At 43.4% G+C, this 16909-nt stretch overlaps 1 protein-coding gene across 1 annotated transcript in view; it reads left to right on the forward strand.

Annotated features, from left to right (window-relative positions):
• Nucleotides 1-16909, forward strand: part of LOC126092007 (tubulin beta-1 chain-like) — a 93090-nt gene that overhangs the window by 26264 nt on the left and 49917 nt on the right. The window contains exon 2 of the mRNA XM_049907383.1: nucleotides 5674-6011. Coding sequence (XP_049763340.1) covers nucleotides 5674-6011 — 338 coding nt within the window. The remainder of the gene's footprint in view (nucleotides 1-5673; nucleotides 6012-16909) is intronic.

The following is a 16909-nucleotide window of genomic DNA, read 5'->3' on the forward strand; positions in this document are numbered from 1 at the left end:
CGCTTCTTGCTGGTTTTTATCAGAGAACGTCTTCCCAAACAGGGGCTGGTACATTAATAAATAGTTTTATATATGACCACAGCTCATCTTCCCGATAGTTTTAACTGACGTAACTTGAGAAATTTTATTTCGATTCATTTCTGATATCACTCTTACATTTTTTAATTCATTTCGTTTCTCGATGCCTGTTTGCTCAATGGGCAAACATGTTCTCAGAAACACGGAGGTTGTTCTGATATTTACCACTAATATTATTCATCCTTTATTTTCATAGTTCAAGGATCTGCAAGCTTCTTGTAAGGCTGTTCATAAAAGTTCCAGTGATACTGACCACTTTGTCAGGTTCCTTTCTCAGTTTTGAATCTCCCTCTATGCTGATTCCGTCACATGAAATCTGTATAAGTAAATTGTTTGTAGAGGACGGTCAGTATGTATTTTCTTCATTATTCCTGTGCAGGAATTTTTAGCATATTGCAGCCCCGTCAGCTACTGTGATTGACTAATATTTTGAAGAATCACTCTCAGTTGTGCAAATTTTGTGATCTTGACCAGGTTTCGGCTAAATTAATCTAGCCTTCTTCAGAAGCATAAAATTACTATAACATGCCAGAGTAAGGCACAGTCAACATTAAAATTAAAACCTATAGTACCGTGGTAGCATGTCGAATTCTTCAAAATATTAAAATATTAATTTGGAAAGAGTTGTAGTAATGGTCTAATAGTACTTCCTGACATTGAAACTGTGTGCTAGTGCGTGAATCGAACCCGGGACCTTACCCTTTGCATGCGACGCTCATACCGACTGCTCCGTCCGGCCACGACTCTGGATCCCTCCTCAAAGCTTTGTTATCACACTACGTCTGTTTTTCTTTCGAAATTTCACATTTCACCTGCGTACCTTACTTCTCTAACACTCCTGAAAGACGTGATATAGCTGAGAAATAGCTTAGTGTTAGGCCACGATAAAACAATCGGGAAACCATCCCCTACGCTGTGGCTAAGCCGTTTCCCCGCAACGTATTTCTTTCCAGGAGTGCTCGTCCCACAAGGACTGCAGAACAGATTTTGTAAAGTTTGGAAATAGAGCTATGAGGACGAGACGTGAGTCGCTCCATAATAGCCTGGACGGTAAGAGCGTTCCCCTCGATAAGCGATTTTCAAGATTCGAGTTCCGATCCGGCAAACTGTTTGAGCTGCCAGGAATTTCTCATAACAGTGTATACTCCGCTGCAGAGTGAAAGATTAATTCTAAATGTCTAATGCTTTACAAGGATGATCCCTTCGCGTTCAGTTAGTTACTTTTGCAGACACAGTGTGGTGTGGCGCTTGACTCTAGCTTCGTTGTCATTATGTATTGTCCACCATGCAGCAGGGCCTGTGTGTTACTCGGGTAGGTAACATTACAATAGCAGGCGTCTGGCGTCTGCATTCCATTTGTTCACATTTCCAGTTGTCCGAAAACTCTTACTTCATACTGTGAGGTTGCGACGAAGTACCTCCTGAAACCACGTAACTCATTTGTCACGAAGAAATCAGTGTATTCAAATTTTCCTTACATAATACGCACAAAATCTAATACTTCAGCAAAACTGTTTCCTGCCGTCAGCACCGTACCACAGTTCGGAATCAATATGCTATTCACAGCTCTACAAACTCTGTGTCTGCTCAACATAAACTCGCCTTAAAAGCGGAGAGCTCAATGCCTACTCGCCACGCGGATTTCAATACGAGTGGGTTACAAAAGCTCGCGAAACCGGAACGGACGAGGCAAATGCTTGCCTAACGTTCACACAAAAGTTAATTTCTATACAATGCGAATGAAGTACGATTCGCATTCAAGTTTGCAGCTATCGTTACACACACAGGCTCGTATTTAGGACTCATGGCGCACCTGAAAAAAAAAAGAAATAAAATTTCTGCTGCTAACCCCCAAAACCCTTCCGCCACACTTGAAATACAGATAATATTATAGTTTGTCAAGTATGTGGGTACGTTTTTTGTCTGTGAAATATTTAACTATGAGTTTGCAAACCTAAAGCAGTGCTTTTATGAGTATTACAAATGTAGAAACTTAATATAGCGTCGTACAAGGAATTTAAATCTAAATTCTATAATCCAGCTTTCATTACAATTACCCAGAAATAATACAGACAACTTACATTACACTTAGAAAGGTATCTGGGACAAAACAGGTATTATTTAAATAATGAGGGTTTTTTTCCTTGCCCTGTCACTTGCAAACAAGTTTACATATTGTTCACAGTCCAGTTTCACTGTCAAGTCTGATTCAATAGCATGGACATCAAGGTAGCTAAGACGATCCTGTTTTATGATGCCCTTGAATAATTATTTGTACGTCTTACAGCAGAAAATTATCTTACTCTTGAGCAAGCCGAAGCGGGAGTACTCAAGTATATTTGTGAAGCTGTGTGTTATAACTTGCTACCTTTTAGCATCTGTCACGATTTTGGAAGAAAGTATGACTTTTTCATTCTTTTCGTAAGGCTTGTAGCTTTCGAAATCTAAACATTCAGATACATATGCTGAGTGTTCAAGATCTTGGCATGGAAACTGATAAGAACTACTGATATATATCACTTCTTCACTGTGAGCGGGAGATTCAAATTTTAGGAACTTGTTTCATGCCAATGGTTTTCGTGATGTTTTCCGCAAATATTGCCACCCCGTAAAAACTTCAGATTTGGAGCAGTTGCCCAGTTTGCTCCCACCCGTCCCCACCCTTACTTACGGTCATGCACACACGAATACATTTCGAGTCTCCGATAGACTGATATTTGCACCGTGACCGACTGCAACACACTGTGCGGACAACGAGCGAACCGCTCGGAGCCGGCCGGGGTGGCCGAGCGGTTCTAGGCGCTACAGTCTGGAACCGCGAGACCGCTACGGTCGCCGGTTCGAATCCTGCCTCGGGAATGGATGTGTGTGATGTCCTTTGGTTAGTTAGGTTTAAGTAGTTCTAAGTTCTAGGGGACTGATGACCTCAGAAGTTAAGTCCCATAGTGCTCAGAGCCATTTTTGAACCACTCGGTTTTAGATGGTCAGTGCATCTAACTACATGCTTGGAATGCACCCTCCTTGCCAAATTATATTTTAAGTATCTGTCGCACTCATTACTGTATCTACTTTCTATTTTTCCAATAGATAAATGCTTGAGGAACATCCTGTTTAAATTTCGATTCTCTATTCCAGTAAATGTAGCTTGCACGATTTTTAAGTAGAATATTTCGGGTAGACATTCTCCTCTCAACTGCGCTTTCTGTCATCGCTGTACCCTTTATTAGCACTTTGATTTCTTTGGAACTTTGTACATCTCTATCACTTCAAAGTCAGAATATTGTGCTGTAGTACCTAGAACTTAATGCTGAAGAGTAGATGATCTGTTACACTCTACTAAATTCTGTATTTTTAATTCATAGCTTCTTTGATAATATTAAAAATGACAGTATAAAAACTTCCATTCACTGTTTTTGTGGTATACACATCTAGTATAATTATTTCAAGTCTGTAGATTCAAATTTGAGTGGATGTGACATTTCGAAAAATCTTGATCATTTGCGAAGTATTTAATTCCACAGAAAAATGTACGCAACCGTTTTACACAGGATGTACGAAAATTCCGTTACAGACTTCAACGACTTGTAGATGGGAGTGAGAACACAATATTTTGAACAGAAACCCATGTCCGGAAAGGTACCGTTTAAGTTTTACGACGGTTTCCATTCAGAGGTGTAACTCATCCACTTCTGGTTGAGAAAATGAATTAGGTGTTATGTAGTGAAATTGTTACACAACATTTCGAAAGGAAACATAACGAAACATCCATTTATCACACAAGCACATTTGTTTATATTAACAATTGAAGATTACATGTTACATTACTCCAGAACAAAAAAGAACCCAACATTCCGTACGTATCGAATAGTACTGGTGCATTACAACATCAGGTGGTCGCCTTATGTCTTACACGTCGTCCTGTCTACCCTACTGCGTACCGGAACAAGCCACTGTGAGACGTAACTCTTTCTCTGACCATACGTGGAAGCGTTACACATCTGAATTGAAGCCGTCTTGGAACGGAAACGGTACGTTTCCGGACATGGGTTCCTATTCGGAATATTGTCACGTAGAAGAAGGTATAATTAGATGAATGACGAACACTAACTTCACTTAACGAAGGTTTATTCAGCACTTGCACATACAAGAGGGCGGAGCGAACTGCCTCCGGCCAGAAACACATACAGCATATATACGGCTACAAAACATTCCTATCCAATGATTCTTGACATTCGTAGATACTTCTAGTATGACTCGAATCGAATATAGAAATTAAAATTCTACAGTCCACATGAGTTTTGAACTCACGACACTCCATGCAATAGTGTACTATCGCAACCACTACATCACTGTGCTATTCGGCGCCACCTGCGATAGTATTATATACTCACTCCCTTTTACAAACCCTACAAGTTTGTAACAGAACTTTCCGAACACACTGTAGGAAACTTCGTATGCTATTAAAATGTCACCTTAGCATTTTCAAACATATCGGACGTGAAACTTGCGTAAAAAATCGATTTTTCTGGAAACTAGTTGCCTGAAGAGGCTCAAACATAATATTAATTATGAGGTTCTGAACCATTTTGGTAAACTAAATCAACTGACGTCAGAGTAGGAATTTTCTTCGGGAGGCTGTTGCACAAAAATATGGCTACGCGCAGAGACCAGTCCGCGTGCTCGTCTCAAAAGAGTACAGCAAAGGAAGGGTTGTGGTTGAAACATCCTGGCCGATTACAACTGTGTGCCGGACCGAGACTCGAACTCGAGACCTTTGCCTATCGCGGGCAAGTGCTCTACCATCTGCGCTACCCAAGCACGACTCACGCCCCATCCTTACAGCTTTACTTCTGCCAGTACCTCGTCTCCTAAATTCCAAACTTCACAGAAGCTCTCCTGCGAACCTTGCAGAACTAGCGCTCCTGAATGAAAGGATTTTGCGGAGACATGGCTTAGCCACAGCCTAGGGATGTTTCCAGAATGAGATTTTCACTCTGCAGCGGAGTGTTCGCCGATATGAAACTTCCTGGCAGATTCAAACTGTGTGCCGGACCGAAAGTCGAACTTGGGACCTTTGCCTATCGCGGGCAAGTGCTCTACCATCTGAGCTACCCAAGCACGACTCACGCCCTTCCTCACAGCTTTACTTCTGCCAGTACCGCGTCTCCTACCTTCCAAACTTTACAGAAGCTCTCCTGCGAACCTTGCAGAACTTGCGCTCCTGAAAGAAAGGATATTGCGGAAACATGACTTAGCCACAGCCTGGGGGATGTTTCCAGAATGAGATTTTCGCTCTGCAGTGGAGTGTGCGCCGATATGAAACTTCCTAGCAGATTAAAACTGTGCGCCGGACCGAGACTCTAACTCGAGACATTTGCCTTCCGCAGGCAAGAGCTCTACCACGAAGTTCGAGTCTCGGTCCGGCACACAGTTTTAATCTGCCAGGAAGTTTCATATCAGCACACACTCCGCTGCAGAGTGAAAATCTCATTCAGGTGCGTGATTGTCCCGCTCTCGCACCTGCCGACAGCTGTCCACTGTGCTAGCTTCCCCCGTGGCAGGTCTTTTAAAGAGCAACTTGTCTCGCTGTTTCAGTTCTGGGAAATCATCTCCGACGAGCACGGCATCGATGCGACGGGCGCCTACCACGGCGACTCGGACCTGCAACTGGACCGGATAAACGTGTACTACAACGACGTGTCGGGCGGCAAGTACGTGCCGCGCGCCATCCTGGTGGACCTGGAGCCGGGCACCATGGACTCGGTGCGCTCCGGACCATTCGGCCAGATCTTCCGGCCGGACAACTTCGTGTTCGGCCAGAATGGCGCCGGCAACAACTGGGCTAAGGGCCACTACACCGAGGGCGCCGAACTCGTGGACTCGGTGCTGGACGTCGTGCGCAAGGAGGCCGAGAGCTGCGACTGTCTCCAGGGGTGAGTACTCCGTGGCGGCGCCTCTTCCAAATCTGGTGACATCGAGGCCGTACCGAGATCTCGCACTTTGGGGATCGGGGCGACAACGACTCACGATATTTTCGCGGTGAATGACGAAATACACTATGCAACAAAATGAAAAGCCGATTTTCTTGCTGGCCGTTGGTGCCGAGTGGTTCTAGGTGCATCAGTCTGGAACCGCGCGACCGCTACGGTCGCAGGTTCGAATCCTGCCTCGGTCATGCATGTGTGTGATGTCCTTAGGTTAGTTAGGTTTAATTTGTTCTAAGTTCTAAGGGACTGATGACCGCAGATGTTAAGTCCCGTAATGTTCAGAGCCATTTCAACCGATTTTCTTCTTTTTTTAAATCTTGCCATTTTCTGCCAGAACGAAATATGAGTGGGAGGTGCTTACAACCTACCTCTGTAGTACTTGGATACTGATGAGAAAACTAGCGGCTGTATCCGAACCCAAGTCGTTTATTCTCTTTAAAACATGCTACCAGTTTCGACACCAAATGCTGTCATCTTCAGGCCCCTGCATATGGAAACACACATAACAAGACATTTTTTATTCTGTAATTTTATGATGTGATTTATCTCGTTTTGGTTATGAACTATGGTTTACGTTGTCTGTGCTCTCACACTCTTCAGTCCTGTTATGCATATTTCCATATGCAGGGGCCTGAAGATGATACCACTTGGTGTCGAAACTGCTAACATGTCTTAAAAAGAATAAACGACGTTGGATTGAAATACAACCGCAGGTTTTGTTATCAGTATCGGGTCCGGCTGCAGTCCTTTCCTTGATGGATTTACAGAGTTTCTCTGTAGTGGTGCAAAAGCGTGACACCCAGCAAAATCACCCACACGCTCGGCGACTGTTCAAAAAGCAAGGTGTCGGCACACGTACAAAATATACGACAGTACTCTGAAGTTAATATAAGGTATAAGGTGGGCTAGTGTTCTCACATTGGCGCCAAAAATTCTGCCCAACGCCACCATCTACGAATCACAATGTGGAACGATTGTCTAATGACTCTCATCTCACCCCTTTCTTGCCGGCCGCAGTGGCCGAGCGGTTCTAGGCCCGTCAGTCTGGAACCGCGCGATCGCTACGGTCGCAGTTTCGAATCCTGCCTCGATCATGGATGTGTGTGATGTCCGCAGGGTAGTTAGGTTTAAGTTGTTCTAAGTTCTAGGCGACGGATGACCCCAAATGTTAAGTTCCATAGTGTTCAGAGCCATTTGAACCATTTTTGAACCGATTTTCTTCTTTTTTTCTAAATATTGCCATTTTCTGACATTGTGACGCAGAACAAAATATGGTTCGGAGGTGCCTACAACCTACCTCTGTAGTACTTGGACACTGATGACAAAACCAGTGGCTGTATCCGTAATCAAGTCGTTTATTCTCTTTAAAATATGCTATCAGTTTCGACACTTAATGATGTGATCTTCAGGCCTCTGCATATGGAAACACACATAACATGTGTAAGTAGGCTATATAGGTTTTTAGGTTGGTAAAGCCACGCAACGCTCTATATGAAAATCACTGACTGTATTGTGTGAAGTCTGTGGCTGGTTCGAATTGTTGGAATAGTCGGTATTGTAGTGTTGGGCAGTTGGATGTGAACAGCACGTAGCGTTGCGCACTTCGAGGTGAGCCGCCAGCAGTGGTGGACGTGGGGAGTGAGATGGCGGAGTTTTGAGAGCGGATGATCTGGACGTGTGTCCACCAGAGAGAGTAAATGTGTAAGAATGGATGTCATGAAGTGATTTATATATTATGACTTTTGAGCGCTATTAAGGTAAATACATTTGTTTGTTCTCTATCAAAATCTTTCATTTGCTAACTATGCCTATCAGTAGTTAGTACCTTCAGTAGTTAGAATCTTTTATTTAGGTGGCAGTATTGGCGCTCGCTGTATTGCAGTAGTTCGAGAAACGAAGAATTTTGTGAGGTACGTGATTCATAAAAGGTAGAGGTTTTTGTTAGTCAGGGCCATTCTTTTGTAGGGATTTTTGAGTCAGATTGCGTTGCGCTAGAAATACTGTGTGTCAGTTTAGTGTTGATCAGAATAAGTAAAGAGAGAAATGTATGAGTACGTTCATAAATTTTTCTAAGGGGACGTTTCATATGCATATGAAACGTCCCCTTGGAAAAATTTATGAATTACTGTGCTGATAAACCTCTTACGTTATTTGATTTTCAAAGAGCTGTGGCGTTACCAACATAAAAACCTAAACAGCCTACTTACACATGACATATTTTAGTCTGTAATTTTACGATGCGCCGGCCGAAGTGGCCGTGCGGTTAAAGGCGCTGCAGTCTGGAACCGCAAGACCGCTACGGCCGCAGGTTCGAATCCTGCCTCGGGCATGGATGTTTGTGATGTCCTTAGGTTAGTTCGGTTTAACTAGTTCTAAGTTCTAGGGGACTAATGACCTCAGCAGTTGAGTCCCATAGTGCTCAGAGCCATTTGAACCATTTTTTATGATGCGATTTATCCCGTTTTGGTTATGAACTATGGTTTACGTTGTCTGTGCTCTCATACTCTTTAATCCTGTTATGTATTTTTTCATATGCAGGGGTCTGAAGATGATACCACTTGGTGTCGAAACTGGTAGCATGTTTTACAAAGGATAAACGACGTTGGATTGAAGTACAGCCGCAGGTTTTGTAATCATTACCGTGTCCGGCTGCAGTACTTTTCTTGATGGATTCCCAGAGCATCTCTGTAGTGGTGCAAAGGTGTGACACCCAGCGACGTCACCCACACGCTCGGCAACTGTTCAAAAAGCAAGGTGTCGACACACGTAAAAAATATGCCAGTACTCTGAAGTTCATGTACGGTGTAAGGTGGGTTAGTGTTCCCTCATTGGCACCAACAATTCTGCCCAACGCCACCATCTACGTATCACGATGTGGAACGGTCTTCTAATGACCGCATCTCACCCATTTCTTGACACTGTAATGTAGCAGGTTATTTTGTGTAACCATAGGTGCAGTAAAGTATGAATCTGTGAGGGCCTCTGGTACGGTAGCTGTAGGAGATCCGTTCGTTTTTTTAGAAAGCAGCTTACGCACCTATGTCAGTCGCCCCTAGTGGCACTGACAGACTGCCAGTAACATTTACCAATATTTAAAGTCCCCATAAATCTAAGTGAACTACATTACTTATTCTCCGATTTAGTTCAAACTTTATACACTGCTATTTCTTACTGCTGAAATGATACCGTCGAAATTTCATTTCCTTATTTATCATAGTTTAGAAGATAGAAAATTTTATCTAAAATCACAAAAAACCCTTCTGGTATTTCAAAAATGATCTAGTAACGGTTAATAGATTAACTTTCAACACCATATGGAGCTATTACGAAAAGTTCAGCTCCTGAAAATCAATAAATTCGAATATTTCATTTTATAACATTTGGAGTTTTTATTTGATGGAATAGTGGAACCTTTTAAAATTTATATTCAGTTATACATTTTTACATGAGTCCGTGGGTGTAATTGAGAAACTGAATTAGGGACATATGAAAACTCGAAATTTTTTGTTTTGTAAAGGTCTATGTGAAATCCAAGTAGTGGGAAAAATTTCTGGGGAGAACCACGGGTCATGTGACATATGTCTGAGTGAGCATGCTTTTCTAACAGGCAGCCAGAAAAGAAGCTAGTAACTGAATAAGTTTGTTATTTAATTTGGGAATTATTCGGTTTATAATTAAATCTAGTGTAATAAATTGAAGTTTTGCTTACGTAAAATTGCTTTCTAAATTGCGACTGGATAAGAGAGGATTTTGCCGCGAGAATAATCTAGAAATAATGTTCTGATTGGTCATTCAGATCAACAGCAAATCAGAACTGACAGCTTCCGGCACGAAGAGAGGGATGCCATCTGTACGAAGACATGGCATAGGGAAGTCGCTTTCGAACCGTTGTACTGAGCGCATCATGTTAGATCGCTTTTGGCAAATAATATGTAAAATGGAGAATTAGAGACGTAAATTCGGTTCGGTTATCGCAAACAGAAAGCGAATTGAGTAGGAAGCATTTTAGTGAATGTTTGTTAACATTATGTGTTTCCGTGTGAAAGATACCCGAGTGTGAAATATTCTAGTGAACTAAGAAAGTTCGTAATGGCAGGTTGCGCATTCGTGACGGAATAGTATGACGGGCACTTCTGTAAGGAAAGGCTACTGAATCTACCGATTGTTTAACTCGCGTATAGTTGTGGTTCAGTGACTATTTAGATCGTAATATTCAGGTCGAACTTTCTGGTTGCTTTCGTGTGGCTATGTGTAGCACATCTTTATAACTGTGAACGCGCAGAGAAAATATTAGTGCAAACGTAAATACAGATGTGATAGCCATTTCCTGATTCTTAGTGGCAATAAATAGCGAACAGAACTTTAAAAATCTCGCTACATGAAGGTAGAACCCGAACCCTCGATGTTTACCATGAACTCATTTTTAACTAGAGTTCTGAGGCCTCTCTTTGGTAGGTATTAGGTGGAGATTTTTTTAACGTTGCTTTGCACCAGCTGGCTGGTACCTGCTACGACAGAGTGAAGGGAAAACGAGCAGAGAAGAAGCCTGTCGAGGTAGATGGATTGAAGAGTGTGAACGTGATAAGAATGCGAAGTCTCGAAACCCACCTTGTCGCAACGCCTTTGCCACGCAGGTCAGATTCCAGATGCGCACAATCGAAATCAGGCGGCGTTCTTACGGGTGCTCCAGGAAAACTTTTCGGATGGTGCGAGAACTCCTCAGGAGGTGTAACAAAGGACAAGAACTAAACAACCTCTTGTTTTCACACATTTCGCGGTAGAAAACGTTAGTTAGCATTGTGATATGCAACCGGACGAAGTAGTTGACGACCTTTGAAAGTACTGACCCCCCTCCGAGAATTCAACCCTTCAAACCTTCTGAGTCGTGCGTGGCTCGTGTTCCCGCCATCATGTATTTTACACCCGGTTTTTAACGTACTTCCACCTCACTACGTTAGTTTAAATTACTACTGGCACTGAGTTGCTGCCTTGCCTGACCGTGACCAGCGCTAGCAGCGCGTTTCGATATAGCCCCTATCCTAGTATCTTTGCTCGACTGCTATTACTTCCCGGTCGTCGTCTGTTATAGTCAGTTCGTATTGCGAGTTTGGGTCTGCCAGTCAGTTGGAACGCGTCTGGAGCGCAGTCCGGACTTGCCAGCAGGGGAGTTGCAGTGCGGCACTACTGCAGTCGGACTGGAGCAGTGAGGTCTGCGTCGACATGGCTCACCCGACTATTGCCGCCACGCATCACTTGAGCCGGGCCACGGTCTTGGTGGATCGTCGGTCGGTCGTCCTACCGAACGATGCGTTTTGGCTCGCCGATCGTTCATGAGTAGGCTCTGTGTGTGTGTGTGTGTGTGTGTGTGTGTGTGTGTGTGTGTGTGTGTGTGTGTGTGTGTGTGTGTGCGCGTGTGTGTGTGCATCGACTCCCGATTTGCCTTCGTGCGTGCTTAGTTACTGTTGGGTATCGTTCAGGCCTGTGTGCAAGTGCTTTTCAGGTTGTGTGTGTAGTTGGCGTTATTTCCTCTGACGACTATTTTAAATGTTGTCGGCATTCTGAGAGGAGTCGGTCGGTTGCTGCGGACCAGGGAAGTTATATCCGCGCGGTGCATTCCACTGGGTCCGCTGGCGGTCCCTTTGCAGTGTCGGAGCGTGTGTGGAGCTATCCGATCGCCGCTACGAGCGTCGTGGTTCATGGACCCAGGACGTCAAAGTTGAGTAGTGGTTTTAAGTACCCAAGTTGTGTGGTTCTTTTCGGTGGTTTGCTGTTGGGGAGGTTTTCCCGTGAGCAACACCGAGTGTTTGGATTGCTGAAATTCAGCCGGCATGCGGTGAAATTAACTATATTGGTTGACTACAATTAAAGTGCACCAGCGGAATTTTACTGCCTTGTGGCCGTTAGTGTTCTGGCTACCTGCCCTGGCCACTAACGTAATTGCAGGCAGTGTCCTTTCCTTACCTGTTGTCGCTGTCCAACATGGTGTGTAATTCTGACAGATTAATAATGTGGATAATCACGCCTGTAAAATTTTGTGTTTGAATTCTCGTGTACCGATTGGTGGCAAGCAACTCGTTTGTCGGTCTGTCCGTGGCTATCCCATCGCTGGGTTCTGACGGATCAAATGTAGTTGGGCTCACCACCTGTCTCACCTAAGTGAACGAGGGCAGACCGACCCGCTGGAGGCTTCTGAGTGCTGTTGTCTTTACTGTCTTTCTCAACGGTGTTTAATTGTCTGTTTATAATCTATCATAGCCAATGATAAAAGAAAAATAATTGGTTTTACTATGTTTCATGTAATTAAGTTTCAATTCCGACAAGTGGATATTTGCTGAAAGGTTATTGCCGTTGTGTTGTCTTTTCTTTTAATCCAGTTTCGGCTACTTAAAATTTAAGGCTTATGGTTATATTTTTTTTTAATTTTGGAAAATTATTTGTGGGCCTTCAGCCTTCGAACCTTACTCTTAAAATTACCTATCGAGCTTAAAATTGCGGCTTGGAACCTTATTCTTCAAATTACCTTTCGAGCTTAAACATTGCAGCCTCCCACCTTTGAAAGGTTACGGTAATTTATTTTAAAATCTTGAAAATTTTATTGTGGGCTTTCAGCGGATTGTATTGCATCTTGTTTGTTTGTCTATCCACCCTTGCCTTGAGGTTTTCAGCCTAGCTGTACCGTATATATTTTAATTATTTAATTTGCAATTTTAACTACATTTTATCTTGTTGCCTTTTAAGATTTCTTGTGTGGAGGCCTTCAGCCGTGAAAGAATTGCATTTTTTTGAAACTCGTAGTTGTAAAGGTTGGGCTATGGCCGGTTGCTTGTAAATGTGTAATTAAATTATAATAAATTACAATTTTAAAGGCCCGAATCTCGTGGTCGTGTGGTAGCGTTCTCGCTTCCCACGCCCGGGTTCCCGGGTTCGATTCCCGGCGGGGTCAGGGATTTTCTCTACCTCGTGATGGCTGGGTGTTTTGTGCTGTCCTTCGGTTAGTTAGGTTTAAGTAGTTCTAAGTTCTAGGGGACTGATGACCTCCGCTGTTAAGTCCCATAGTGCTCAGAGCCATTTGAACAATTTTAAGGTGAAACTGACCCCAACCTTATTTGGCCCTTTCCACAATCCTAATCACCTGTTCTGCCCAGCGGGTTTAGACGGGCGTCTCACCTTCTCTAAGGACGTCATGGGGTTCAACCGCACTGAACGTGAGTTCACAGTGTGAAGCACCTAGGACCATTCAAAACCGTTTGACGAAATCTGAACGTGATTCGAAGCAGAAAAGGGTGGGTTTCTTCTTTTTTTTTCACCTAGGGTTTTTCGCGTTCGGCTTTGACATGTGCAAGCTGTCATGTGCCAATAACACGCACGTGAATAAAGCGGCAACCCGTCCCTCAGTCTGGAAAAGCCCTCCGTGGCACCTGTGCACCTTTCCTGGATATTTTATTAAATATCTCTGAACAGAGACGCCAGTGCAACGATCACTACATGCCGCGTTGGCCGGTTAGGTAGCGCTCTCGACACTAGCACCTACTGGCCGCATGCGATATATGAGGGATTTCTGCTCCCGATCATGTTCAAATTTCGGTGGATGGTTTTGAACCGTCCCTTGTGGTTCCATCTCGGATACCAGACCAAAAATTGCGTTCACGCTACGCTCCAGTGAGGTTAGTAGTGTCAAAAGTTGTCCTGTGTCATATGGCACGGCAAACTGTCACTTTAGACCACGAAATATGTGACATGAACGCCCCTAGGGAAGAGGTGACTTCATTCACGTCCCGTATGACACCCCCCTGAATCGTTTTCTTATCGATCTGTTACGTCCTAAATGTTTTCCTAGGTCACCCGTAAGGAAAGCGTGAAATTTGAACGCTGGGCGTCGCAGTTCTTACCTCTGTTGCAGAGGCTTCAAGGCAAGGGATGAGGTATGGGTCATAAAGTCAGACATTTTTGAACAGTGTTACAAGATAATGCCACTAACAGTGTACTAGAAATCCTATTTGGTGAATGAGTGTCGGAATGTAGATGCATTTGGTCACGTTGTATGTTTTTCATAAATAACTAAAATACTGTGGTTCCAGTGAAAACAGCGAGAGAAGACGAAAATCTAGCGCGTGGTTTATGAAGGCCCACATAGATCATTTTCGGTTGCACAAAACGACAAAAAATGGTTCAAATGGCTCTGAGCACTATGGGACTTAACAACGGAGGTCATCAGTTCCCTAGAACTTAGAACTACTTAAACCTAAGTGACCTAAGGACACCACACACATCCATGCCCGAGGCAGGATTCGAACCTTCGACCGTAGCGGTCGCGCAGTTCCAGACTGAAGCGCCTAGAACCGCTCGGCCACCAAGGCTGGCTGCACAAAACGACGTCGGTGACGGCAGCTAAATCGTCCTGTGTGTACAGTATGAAGGGGGAAATGTTTAAGCAAAAATCTAGAAAAATTCTTGATCGATTAACCTCAAATATGTGTGTATGTGCGTGTTGTACATAAAGGGGAAATGGCGACTGCCAAAATCTCGAGAAGTTCTTCACCGATGTAGTTAAAATTACACTCTAATACATACACAGACGGCCATAGACTACACTTTTTTTTAAATTTCAGTGCATAGGTTTCCAGTGGGAAACGACGGCGTTTCACGTTCTTTCCCGCAGTCAGTTTTAGCCACAATAGCGGCGTATTTAAACATCAGACAAATAATTCTCATACACAAATCCTAATTTACTCCACGACTTTGCCTAATATTTGTTTTTTGCTTCTCCTGTAAAACTTTTGTTTGTGGACTAATAGTGTTTTGAAAAGTTACGCCTCAATTGTTTATTTCATACGCATTCTTTCTCTTTATACATAATATTATACATAAGACGTATACACAACTATGTGTTTTTTTCCCGCAGTCGGTTTCAATGAAAAACAGTAAAGATGAATTTATGACTAACCAGCATACGATTAGAATACTACTATGGGACCTGAATTGTACGAAATTTGTAATTTTACCCATTAGCAAACTGAAACTATGCGAATTAATGTCTCTTAAGCTACTAATCTCTCAAATGCAGCAGCACGGGAGGTCTGAGGTACACCGTATAAGATTTATAGATTCTTCTAGCTACTTCAATTCTCAATGAGGGATAAGCTGGCGATATGAAAAGAAAAGCTCATGACAGAGAAAGAGGAGGAGACGGACAGTGGCAGTAGGGTGCGGGGAATGTATGTAGAGAGGGAAAGGGAAAAGATGGACAAAAAGAAGGAAGAGGAAGATGTAGACAGACACAGGGAGAAGATGGACGGAGAAAAGGTGTTCGAGATGATCGACAGTGAGAGCTGAAGGATGAGGAGATGCACAAAGAGGGGGGGGGGGGAAGGGGATATGGACAGAAAGGAGGAAAAAGATATTATGACGTATATCCAATTTCCATACATATTCAGCAACTGGAAACATTGCCGGGTTCGCTAGTAGAGTTTATAGTAACTGTACGGCATATGGTACACGCTGATGGGAACTAGAAGTACCGTATAAGTTCTGAGAGATCAACATTTACTTGCTCGTGAAAATACATACATGGAAAAACACAGCAAGTAATATTGAGAATTCAGTACAAACCAGTTTTTCGGTACATCCTACGTGTGTTGTTTTCTTCCAAATTGTCAAATTATGTCGAATACATGTGTTTTTCTCTGTCAGCGCGCCTCACGTTTTCAGTGTCGAAACAATTCTCATTAGACTTTTATCTTTCTACGTTCTTATTTAAGCGCAATGAAGACTTTTTCTTTGTTCAGGCAATGTAAAACCTGAATATTTTCGCTTTCTTAGTGTAGCCATGTATGGAAGTGAAACATGGACGGTAAATAGTTTGGACAAGAAGAGAATAGAAGCTTTTGAAATGTGGTGCTGCAGAATGCTGAAGATTAGATGGGTAGATCACATAACTAATGAGGAAGTATTGAATAGGGTTGGGGAGAAGAGAAGTTTGTGGCACAACTTGACCAGAAGAAGGGACCGGTTGGTAGGACATGTTCTGAGGCATCAAGGGATTACCAATTTAGTATTGGAGGGCAGCGTGGAGGGTAAAAATCATAGGGGGAGACCAAGAGATGAATACACTAAGCAGATTCAGAAGGATGTAGGTTGCAGTAGGTACTGGGAGACGAAGAAGCTTGCACAGGATAGAGTAGCATGGAGAGCTGCATCAAACCAGTCTCAGGACTGAAGACCACAACAACAACAACAAGTGTCTTCCTTAGTGGGAGAACGCGCAGGAAAAATTACAAGTCCTCATAAAAACGTCAGTGTTTCACGAACACAAAGCAAGCAATAAAACAAAGTTTGACACCGTACAAAAGGGAAAAAATACCGACACTGTAACATGCGGGGGCGGGCGACAGCGGGTGAACTTCCGATTGTGGCAAATATTCCTCCCTGGGAATCTTTGACATTCCGGTTCGTTCGGACAACGGTCTCTGTGTGCCATATGAAGTGTATTGTGGAACGTTTTGATATTCATTTCGGTGACATACGAAAGGTGATCCTCACGCTCAAGCTGATCATCAGGGGAGACTGGAATTAAAATTCCAAAAGATTACGTTCCAGGAAAAGCCAGTGAAACATATTAGTCTTTCCCACATACATCCCAGTCCGCCTCCGTGACTGCCGTGCTGAGGACCAGGGTTCGACTTTCGGTACTGTCAGAAATTGCTTATCGGTGGGAGGACCGGAACGGACTGCACTCAGCGTCGTGATGCCATTTAAGTAGTGATGCTATAAGAAATAGTGACATCAGGTCTGCTACCCCGACGACGACCGGGAGAGCGATTTCGTTACACTCACCGGTTCATACC

Source organism: Schistocerca cancellata, chromosome 7, assembly GCF_023864275.1.
Source record: "Schistocerca cancellata isolate TAMUIC-IGC-003103 chromosome 7, iqSchCanc2.1, whole genome shotgun sequence".
Lineage (NCBI taxonomy): Eukaryota > Metazoa > Arthropoda > Insecta > Orthoptera > Acrididae > Schistocerca > Schistocerca cancellata.